The 11,806-nt window shown below is 40.6% G+C and overlaps 1 protein-coding gene across 1 annotated transcript in view; it reads right to left on the bottom strand.

Moving 5' to 3' along the window:
* Positions 1–6,482: 6,482 nt before the first annotated feature.
* The window catches only part of LOC114667470 (aminopeptidase N-like), a 108,394-nt gene continuing 103,070 nt past the window's right edge, over positions 6,483–11,806 (bottom strand). Inside the window, exon 20 of the mRNA XM_051920884.1 lies at positions 6,483–7,217. Coding sequence (XP_051776844.1) covers positions 7,059–7,217 — 159 coding nt within the window. The 3' untranslated portion in view covers positions 6,483–7,058. The remainder of the gene's footprint in view (positions 7,218–11,806) is intronic.

Below are 11,806 nucleotides of genomic sequence, written 5' to 3'. Positions count from 1 at the left end.
TATTTTTTTTGTGGTTATTTTGTCTTTGTTGTGGTTGTGAGGCATCACTGTGACTGGAATGACATTCTGCAGGACAGTCCCCATCATGGTGCTCATGGTGCTGGACACACCATTTTGCGGGTGAAGTTTTGGTAGAGAACACACACAATCACTATGGTCGCATCACATTGGCACAGTCTCTTATGATATAACTGCACTGGTGATGACTCTTGATAGATAATAAAAGAAGTCTTCTGTGCCCAGCTCAGGTTGTTGCCACTGTAACCAATGCTGGAGTTGACTGATTTAAAAATATCACCATTAAGGAGTGCATTTTTCTTGCTTGTTTTGCACCAGATATCAGTAGATAATTTTATGTTTGAAGATAACCTGAATCTTGATCTTAAAAATCCAAAGTTTTTCCCAGTGTCCAGACTAAATTGCCCCGACCATTGGTCCCTTGTCCCTTATTGGCTAACATTCTGTCTCACCCTTTCACCATCAAATAGCTTATCTGTGGTGAGTTTGCTGCTGCAAGAATGGCTGCCATCCCATCATCTAGGTGGATACTGCACATTGGTGGTGGCTGAAGTGGTTCCCCAATGTCTTTATAGAGCACTTTAAGTAGCTAGAAAATCATATATAAATGTAATTATTATTAATGTTAAATGTTTGCCCTTGGAAACAGTTTTTTGTTATAGATAAAATGATTTTATTAATCCCTCTAGTCCTTCACTTCAAATCTTACTTTCCCAACCGTTTTTGAAATGGAAATTTCCTGTATTGTCCCTGAACAGTACCACCCCAAACTTACCTACACTCTTAAAATATTTCTGTTAGCAGTCAGAAATTTAATACACAGTATGGGTGCAGAGATACAGTGCATCCGGAAAGTATTCACAGCGCGTCACTTTTTCCACATTTTGTTATGTCACAGCCTTATTCCAAAATGGATTAAATTCATTTTTTTCCTCAGAATTCTACTCACAACACCCCATAATGACAACGTGAAAAAAGTTTACTTGAGGTTTTTGCAAATTTATTAAAAATAAAAAAACTGAGAAATCCCATGTACATAAGTATTCACAGCCTTTGCTCAATACTTTGTCGATTCACCTTTGGCAGCAATTCCAGCCTCAAGTCTTGTTGAATATGATGCCACAAGCTTGGCACACCTATCCTTGGCCAGTTTCGCCCATTCCTCTTTGCAGCACCTCTCAAGCTCCATCTGGTTGGATGGGAAGCGTCGGTGCACAGCCATTTTAAGATCTCTCCAGAGATGTTCAATCAGATTCAAGTCTGGGCTCTGGCTGGGCCACTCAAGGACATTCACAGAGTTGTCCTGAAGCCACTCCTTTGATATCTTGGCCGTGTGCTTAGAGTCGTTGTCCTGCTGAAAGATGAACCGTCGCCCCAGTCTGAGGTCAAGAGCGCTCTGGAGCAGGTTTTCATCCAGGATGTCTCTGTACATTGCTGCAGTCATCTTTCCATTTATCCTGACTAGTTTCCCAGTTCCTGCCGCTGAAAAACATCCCCACAGCATGATGCTGCCACCACCATGCTTCACTGTAGGGATGGTATTGGCCTGGTGATGAGCGGTGCCTGGTTTCACTAAACGTGATGCCTGGCATTCACACCAAAGAGTTCAATCTTTGTCTCATCAGACCAGAGAATTTTCTTTTTCATGGTCTGAGAGTCCTTCAGGTGCCTTTTAGCAAACTCCAGGTGGGCTGCCATGTGCCTTTTACTAAGGAGTGGCTTCAGTCTGCCACTGTACCATACAGGCCTGATTGGTGGATTGCTGCAGAGATGGTTGTCCTTCTGGAAGGTTCTCCTCTCTCCACAGAGGACCTCTGACGGAGTGACCATGGGGTTCTTGGTCACCTCCCTGACTAAGGTCCTTCTCCCCCGATCACTCAGTTTAGATGGCCGGCCAGTTCTAGGAAGAGCCCTGGTGGTTTCGAACTTCTTCCACTTACTGATGATGGAGGCCACTGTGCTCATTGGAACCTTCAGAGCAGTAGAAATTTTTCTGTAACCTTCCCTAGATTTGTGCCTCAAGACAATCCTGTCTTGGAGGTCTACAGACAATTCCTTTGACTTCATGCTTGGTTTGTGCTCTGACATGAACTGTCAACTGTGGGACCTTATATAGACAGGTGTGTGCCTTTCCAAATCATGTCCAGTCAACTGAATTTACCACAGGTGGACTCCAATGAAGCTGCAGAAACATCTCAAGGATGATCAGGGGAAACAGGATGCACCTGAGCTCAATTTGGAGCTTCATGGTAAAGGCTGTGAATACTTATGTACATGTGCTTTCTCAATTTTTTTATTTTTAATAAATTTGCAAAAACCTCAAGTAAACTTTTTTCACGTTGTCATTATGGGGTGTTGTGTGTAGAATTCTGAGGAAAAAAATGAATTTAATCCATTTTGGAATAAGGCTGTAACATAACAAAATGTGGAAAAAGTGATGCGCTGTGAATACTTTCCGGATGCACTGTATTTACATATACGTTAAAGTATCATCCACTGATTTGCTGAACCTTATATATCCTAGCGGCCCTGCGCACGCACACACACCCACATCAACATTTGTACACTGGGCCAATTCAGACTTGCCATCTGTAGGAGATGTGTGGAATGCTGAAATATCTACAGAAACCCCAGGCAATGGGGACAATGTGCAAACTCAGTCAAGACAGTGACCAGGCTAACAACTGCTGCACTAACAGCAAGGGCCATAAAATATTGAAATGAGCACATGAGCGCAACAGGTAAAGAAGATACGGGGAAAGCTAAAAGGCACGTAGAGAGAAATACTGCAGGAAAAGCAACAGATGACCCAGTGAAATTCTTTCTGTATTTTAATAGTAAAAGAACAGTCCAAGAGGAGGTGAGGAGTGTTAGTAATGGTAAAGACGAGCTAGAATATACGGACAGTGAAATGGCAAATGCTCTAAACCAGCATTTTTCTGAGGTTTTTGTGTGTGAAGAAGTTAGATCACCCAACCAAACATAACAGGGACCACAAAGGAGGTACTTAGTGATTTGTAAATTGTAAAGAAAGAGGTGCTGCTTGAATTAGAATGGCTGAAATCAAACAAATGTTAGGGACCGGATAATGTTTATCTTCAAGCGCCTAAGCACAGATCACAGGGAATTTAATGGAAGCAATTTGAGCAGCACATGTCAAGAGCAGGGAGAAGGTCACAAGTTTACCAATACGCTGGAGTTTTATGAGAAGTCAAGAAAGGCAATCAATGAGGAAGGTGCCATATGATGTTATTCATCTTGATTTTTGAGAAGCTTTCAATAAGGTACAACATGAGAGGTAGGTGATCAAACTAAAAGAAGGCATGGTGTGTAGGTCAGTACAAAATTGGTTCAAACAGAGCAAGCAATTGGTACAAGGAACTTGATCTGAATTAGGCACTGTTAAAAGTGGGGTCTCTCAGGAGTGGTGCTTATTAATGTATATAACTGAGAGAGAGATGCCCTGATACAGCGTATTGCTGCACCCACCACAGGACGAGCCACCTCAGGATCCCAAATTAGGACCAGAGTGCAGCTGTGCAATGGGCGAGACTTCAGCACCATACTAGTTTGAATGAAATGGAAGAGTGTGATGTTTTATACAGTGGCTGGAGTGCCGATCCTCCCACCAACCCCGGGGTTTTCCCTGCAAGTTGGAACACAAGTACTAAGCCAGTGACGTTTCCGAATAATTCCAGAGAATGCAGAATGGTCTGAATCATTACAAGTGGATATGGGTAGCATACAGGCTTGGGCGGGCGGCACGGTGGCGCAGTGGTAGCGCTGCTGCCTCGCAGTAAGGAGACCTGGGTTAGTTTCCCGGGTCCTCCCTGCATGGTGTTTGCATGTTCTCCCCGTGTCTGTGTGGGTTTCCTCCCACAGTCCAAAGACATGCAGGTTAGGTGGATTGGTGATCCTAAATTGTCCCTAGTGTATGCCCTGTGGAGAGCTGGCGCCCTTCCCGGGGTTTGTTCCTACCTTGTGCCCTGTGTTGGCTGGGATTGGCTCCAGCAGACCCCCGTGACCCTGTGTTTGGATAAAGCGGGTTAGAAAATGACTGACTGACAGGCTTGGGCAGATTATCAAGTACATGTAAAGTATTACACCTAGGAAGTCGAAATGTTAGATTTGAATACTCAATAAGAGGTAAAGTACACCTTATGTGAAGGACCTGGGAGTTGTTTTAAACTTGTCACTCTCAACCTCTAGACAGTGTTCAGAAGCCATTAAAAAGGTGAACAGAGGTTATATAGCGCCCTGATATGCAGAGTACAAGTTACAGGAGGTTCTGCTCAAGCTTTATAACACACCAGTGAGGCCTCATCTGGAGTACTGTGTGAAGTTTTGGTCTCCTGGCTAGAAAAGGACATAGCAGCACAAGAAAAGGTCCAGAAAAGTGCGACTAGGCTGAGTCCAGGGCTACAGGGCATGAATTATGAAGAAATATTAAAAGAGCTGAGCCTATACAGTTTAAGCAAACGGAGATTAAGAGGAGACATGATTGTAATGTTTAAAATTATGAAAGGAATTAGTGCAGTGGATCGAGACTGTTATTTTAAAATGAGTTAATTAAGAACACGGGGACACAGTTCGAAACTGGTTAAGTGTAAATTTCACACAAACATTAAAGTTTTTCTTCACCCAGATAACCTAAAACACATCATGGGATGAGTTACTCAGTAGTGTAGCAGGGAAGCAGGACTTTAGGGACTTTCAAAATCTGACATGATGTTATTTTAGAAGAATGAGGAGGATAGGATTGGCAAGCTTCTTATCTTCTTATACAATACAATACAATATAATACAGTTTATTTTTGTATAGCCCAAAATCACACAAGAAGTGCCACAACGGGCTTTAACAGGCCCTGCCTCTTGACAGCCATCCAGCCTCGACTCTCTAAGAAGACAAGGAAAAACTCCCAAAAATCCCTTGTAGGGAAAAAATGGAAGAAACCTTAGGAAAGGCAGTTCAAAAAGAGACCCCTTTCCAGGTAGGTTGGGCGTGCAGTGGGTGTCAAAAAGAAGGGGGTCAATACAATACAATACAGTACAATACACAGAACAAATCCTTATCTAAACATTTCTAATGTTCTTAAAGAAATAATATTAAACTCGGCCCTTGCAGCTGGGATATTGCTGTTTCATTCATAACCAATAACATGGGGACTGCCAGAGTAGTCCCAGAAGACTGGCCTGGTCCATCAACAGAAAAAGAAAACCTTCCTAATATTTCATCAATATATTTGGTACAAGAAAATATTGAAATACGTAATACTTTAACTTGTTCGCAACATTCTGTGACCCAGTAGTGAAGCTCAGAACATAAAAATGAATGTGTTAAAAACACTCCATATGATAAGAAGTGTTACGGCTGGTTAACATAGTAGAATCTGATCTACAGAGTGGAATTCATCATTTCACATGAGATTCAAATGGTCTCCACTCACAGAAGTTAAGGAACATTGAGTAACACTCAACTTCAGTTGCGCCCAATGCGTTTCAATGGAGAAAAGTAGTGAATTTGAGATGTTGAAATGTACCTTGAGTAACACTTAGGAAACCATCCAAACAGTTCTTATCCATTAGGGAACTATGTATTACATCATTTAGAACAGTTGAACATCAGTATTCTCACAGGTCACTTAGTTACAGTTGAATGTAACTTGAATTCACAATGGCACGTTTCAAGGGCTGAAAAACACTCCATATGATAAGAACTGTTACAGCTGGTTAATCTAGTAGAATCAGATCTACACAGTAGAATTCAGTTAGAATCAATCATTTCACATGTGATACAAGTGATTTCCACTCATAGAAGTTAAGGAACATTGAGTAACAGTCAACATCAGTTTTGCCCAATGCTTTTCAATGGGGAAAACAAGTGAATTTGAGATGTTGGTGTTTACCTTGAGTAACACTTAGGAAACCATCCAAAGAGTTATTACCCATTAGAGAACTATGTATTACATCATTTGGAACAGTTTTACATCAGTATTCTCACGTGGGACTGAGATATAGTTGAATGTAACTTGACTGCACAATGGTGCGTTTCAAGAGCTGAAAAACACTCCAAGTGAGAACAAGTGTTACGGCTGGTTAATCTAGTAGAATCAGATCTACACAGTTAAATTCTGTTAGAATCCATCATTTCACATGTGAGACAAGTGGTTTCCACACACAGAAGTTAAGGAACATTGAGTAACAATGAACATCAGTTTTGCCCAATGCGTTTCAATGGGGAAAACAAGTGAATTTGAGATGTTGGTGTTTACCTTGAGTAACACTTAGGAAACCATCCAAAGAGTTATTACCCATTAGAGAACTATGTATTACATCATTTGGAACAGTTTTACATCAGTATTCTCACGGGGCACTGAGTTATAGTTAAATGTAACTTGAATTCACAATGGCGCGTTTCAAGAGCTTAAAACATTTTTTACTAGTGCAATTATATTATATATATATATATTCCAAAAGTGTCTGCCACTTGTTGGCATTTTACAAAGGACTCTGAGCAGCTACAGAAATATTAATTCATTTACATTTGTAGTCTTTTTACTAAACCTCTAATTCATAACTAAATACACAACTAATACTTGAAGACAGAACAGTTCAAAGCTCTTCATTTAAAAAGGTTGAATGACAACTCAGTGGTAGTCATTTATTGAGACACTTTAAAGGCCCGTCAGATGCACGTAATTTTAGGGTGTGAGCAGTGTGTTTGATTTTATTAGGCGTGTGGTCACTTAAGAAATGCATTCAATGTAGAATGACATCTTTTATCAGAAGGTGCCAAATTATTTTTCAAATAAAAATAGGTTTACAAGTAACTAAGTTTAAAAGCGCTATCATGTCAAATAAATAAAAGTCAGTAATGCTTCAAATAAATAGAAAGGAACAGCAATCATTGAGCATTTGATGACTGACAAAAATAAGAAAACATATAAAGTGCTTAGACGTTTCACGTTCGGATGGAAAACTAATGTCTGCCAGCAGTTGTTTGTTTCCGACAGTCCACAAGTTCTATTTTCGTTGACAATTCAGTTGGCGTCGGGTCTCGTCTGTGCCAGAAGCCAGTTTGACACGGCCTCCCTGTTGCTGTTCACCCATTTGATATTCTCCTTGGTACGCTGCACTATCTGCTGCAGTGTTTGCGTCGACTCTAAAGAGCCTTTATTGTCCTGTATGAATTCTTCCAGCTGTTAAAAATAAATAAAAAATAATAGTTAAGTGGTACAGTTGAAAGTAAAACCTACCAATGATGAAAACATTCTGACCAGATATTTCAAGAAAAGGCAAATGTTGCCCTGTGGGGTGGACTGCTGTCGTCTCTGACGTGTCATAGCATATTTTAGATCGGGGTGAACACGTTGGTCCTGGAGGGCCGCTGTGGCTGTGGGTTTTTGTTCCAGCCCAGTTTCTTAATGAGAAGTCAGTTATTGCTGATGAAGCTCTTATTGGTTAAATGTTTCATTTTAGTTGTCTTGTTTGTTAAGATTCCTCACCCTTTATTGCTGCAGTCCCTGCTTTTTAATGTCTCCTTATTCACAAACAGATTCAAATCTCATAGAAAGCAGCAGTTCTCTATCAAACTTGTTTCCATTTCATCTGCATATATTTCTTCTTCCTCTTCATCTTTTCCCACTGTTATGTGGGGTCGAGGTGCTTGATCAACCTTCTCCATACAGCTCGGTCCTGCACTTCCTTGCCAATCAAGCCCTTCTCCTTCAGATCTTATTTGACCACCGCCGATTTGGCCTTCCTCACTTTCTCTTCCCCTGTGCTTCCATTTCCATCACTCTTTTGCCCACATATTCATTGTCTCTCCTCATCACATGTCAATACCGCATCAACCTATTGTCTTGTACTTTCTTAGATATCTCTCCCACTTTTGTGGTATCTCTGATTGTCTTATTTCTTATTCTGATCTTTTTTGTAACTCCACACATCTGAACATTCTGATTTCTGTCACATCCAACTTCTTCTCCTGCGCTCCCTTTACTGCCCATGACTCGGCTCCATACATCATTTTCTGGTCTTACGACTGTTTTAAAAACTTTAACCTTTAACCTTTGCCTTAATTCTTCAATCACACGATACTCCCAATACCTTCTATCAATTGTTCCATCCACACTGCACTCTATGAGTTATTTCTGCATCTAGTTTTCCATCTCAGGTTGCCACTGATCTTAGATATTTACACTTACCTACTTCTCTCGAAAGCTCTCCCTGCAAGCTAACCTCTGAATCCTGGTCATCATTAAACCTCATACTGTATATTCTGTCTTATTCCTACTTATCTTCAACTGTCTGTCTTCCAAAGCTCGTCTCCATTCTTCCAACTTGCTCTCCACTTACTCTCAATGTCATCAGGAAAAGAGGCAACACCAGGGAGCTTGGTCTTTAATCCCATGACTCAACATGTCCATAGCCAGATCAAAGAGGTAAGGACTTGCAGAAGACCCCTGGTGTAGATCTAACCTAACTGGGATCTTGTCTGTTACCCCAGCACTGCTTCTAACCCGAGTCTTCACTCCCTCTTACATATCCTAGACAATCCTCACATACATCTCCAGTACTCCTGTCTCTCTCATGCACCTCCAGTCTTCATGACGTGGCACTCAATCATAAGTCTTCTCCAAATCAATAAACACCATGTGCAAACCTTAACATGAGCTATCTGGTTGAATTAATTTAATTTTTATGTTTCAGCTTATCTGCTGAGAAAAGCCAAGCAAAATGACACCTTTTATTGGCTAACTAGAAAGATTACAATATGCAAGCTTTCGAGGCAACTCAGGCCCCTTCTTCAGGCAAGAAGGGGCCTGAGTTGCCTCGAAAGCTTGCATATTGTAATCTTTCTAGTTAGCCAATAAAAGGTGTCATTTTGCTTGGCTTTTCTCTACATTCATAATGGCTAACACGGTACAACACCCTAGTACTACAGCTTATCTGCTTAGATTCTTATCTGTCTGTTATAAGAAAAAAACCTGGAAAGCAAAAGCAAGCAAGGCTACGATACGTGATCTTCTCGGAAGACATTTAAAAGACTCGCAAGATGACAGCAGAGACTTGCCACAGTGCGTCTCGCGGGGACCGTAAACATGAGACTTGGTGCCAAGAGATTGTCCCAGGGCCGTCTCGCGGGGACGTGGAACATGAGATTCTTGCAAGACATGCCGTACTTACAAAAGATATTATATAAGAGCACACCCATCAAAAAAAAAAACTCAGTGGTGTAAAAGCACGTAGTACACACAGATCATGTGCTTTCAGCACATATAAAGCGTATATAGGAGGCCCAGACTCCTCATGGACTCCATGATCATCAGAGGTGACTGTGTACAGAGGGTGCAGACCTATAAATACCTGGGAGTGCAGCTGGATGATAAACTGGACTGGACTGCCAATACTGATTCTCTGTGTAAGAAAGGACTGAGCCGACTACTGAGAAGACTGGCGTCCTTCAACATCTGCAATAAGATGCTGCAGATGTTCTATCAGACGGTTGTGGCGAGCGCCCTCTTCTACGCGGTGGTGTGCTGGGGAGGCAGCATTAAGAAGAAGGATGCCTCACGCCTGGACAAACTGGTGAGGAAGGCAGGCTCTATTGTAGGCACAGAGCTGGACAGTTTGACATCCGTGGCAGAGCGACGGGCGCTCAGCAGGCTCCTGTCAATCATGGAGAATCCACTGCATCCACTGAACAGGATCATCTGAAGACAGAGGAGCAGCTTCAGCGGCAGACTGCTGTCACCGTCCTGCTCCACTGACAGACTGAGGAGATCGTTCCTCCCCCAAACTATGTGACTCTTCAATTCCACCCGGGAGGGTAAACGTTAACATTATTCAAAGTTATTGTCTGTTTTTACCTACATTGTTATTACTCTTTAATATTGTTTTTTTGTATCAGTATGCTGCTGCTGGAGTATGTGAATTTCCCCTTGGGATTAATAAAGTATCTATCTATCTATCTATCTATGATATAGTGCCTTATCTATCTATCTATCTATCTATCTATCTATCTATCTATCTATCTATCTATCTATCTATCTATCTATCTATCTATCTATCTATCTATCTATCTATCTATCTATCTATCTATCTATCTATGATATAGTGCCTTATCTATCTATCTATCTATCTATCTATCTATCTATCTATCTATCTATCTATCTATCTATCTATCTATCTATCTATCTATCTATCTATCTATCTATCTATGATATAGTGCCTTATCTATCTATCTATGATATAGTGCCTTATCTATCTATCTATCTATCTATCTATCTATCTATCTATCTATCTATCTATCTATCTATCTATCTATCTATCTATCTATCTATCTATCTATCTATCTATCTATCTATCTATCTATCTGGACAATACGGAGAATAGAGACCCAAAGGCGTTAGAGAGAATAAAAGGCAGATAAGAGATTATGAAAGCAGTGGAATTCGACAGGCTCAAACAAACGATGGCGCGATACACATGCAGAGAACAGAATATGAAAGCAGTAAAATTAGAAAGTATTGTAGCATCCCAGCCAGGTTGAGGGCTTTTTGGTTTTAAGTGACTGTTAGGTCCGATTGAGGAAGGGCGGAGTACAGCACGGAAGACTGATGGCGGGGTATTGATTGATGCGGTAAGGAGGGGCGTTGGAGAGGGTGCTAGAAAGTTGTGTTTGGGGTTAGGAAGTCGGCGATTGTTCAAGTAAAAATTTTGTGACACTTTATCATGTCTGTCACTACAGTATCAAAGAAAAGATTACCGCAAACAAAAGGTGATTAATCATCAGAACCGGGTGTAATTGAAAAGATAGCAGGACAAATTGAGGTCAGAAAAAAAGAGTAGACAACAAAGTCTTTTTGCATTTGCGTCAATCAATGCACAAAATGTGGATTTACACAATAATGGACCATACACTATGAGAATCTGTGGTCCCGGAACAGTTTAAGCAACGACAAGTTAAATTTCAAAGAATACACAATTCGGTTGGGTGTATATTGGTGATCACGGAGAAGCGATGCAAATTTTAACAGGCAAAAAGAAAGGTATATATTCTGCGAATAACATTACAACAACAACATTTATTTATATAGCACATTTTCATACAAAAAGTAGCTCAAAGTGCTTTACATAATGAAGAAAATAAAAATAAAAGCCAAAATAAGAAATTAAAATAAGACAACATTAGTTAACATAAAAAAAAAGAGTAAGGTCCGATGGCCAGGGGGGACAGAAAAAACAAAAAAGAAAAACTCCAGCAAAATAAAATCTGCAGGGGTTCCAGGCCACGAGACCGCTCAGTCCCCTCTGGGCATTCTACCTAACATAAATGAAATAGCCCTCTTTGTAGTTAGGGTTCTCACGGAAGAGAAGGAGATCGTGATATGCCATTTGTATTAAAATGTTTACAGTTTACCGTGAGAATAGCTTTTGCTGTGACAATCAATAAATCACAGGGACAAACATTAGAAAAACTCAGATTATTTATTACAGAGACAGAAACAATATTCACTCACGGGCGATTATACGTTGCGTTGTCACAATGTGTCTCCAAAAAATATTGTTTTTAATGAAACTTTAAAGTAAAAGTACAAATAATGAAATTGAAACAATTCCAAAGAAAAAAAATATTTAAAATTGTATATCCGATTAACCAAACACAGGAGTTGGAGAGCGAAGCGAGTAGGGGGCAAAGCCCCCTAGTCTAATAAAATATTTAGAAGGAAATTGAAGAGAAATAAGTGGAGGGCCGAAAACTACTAATCTGCTTCAAGCTACA

The sequence above is a fragment of the Erpetoichthys calabaricus genome, chromosome 17 (genome assembly GCF_900747795.2).
Source record: "Erpetoichthys calabaricus chromosome 17, fErpCal1.3, whole genome shotgun sequence".
NCBI classification, from domain to species: Eukaryota; Metazoa; Chordata; class Cladistia; order Polypteriformes; family Polypteridae; genus Erpetoichthys; species Erpetoichthys calabaricus.
The sequence above is the reverse complement of the archived record's forward strand: the minus strand, read 5'-3'. Positions and strand labels throughout refer to the sequence as shown.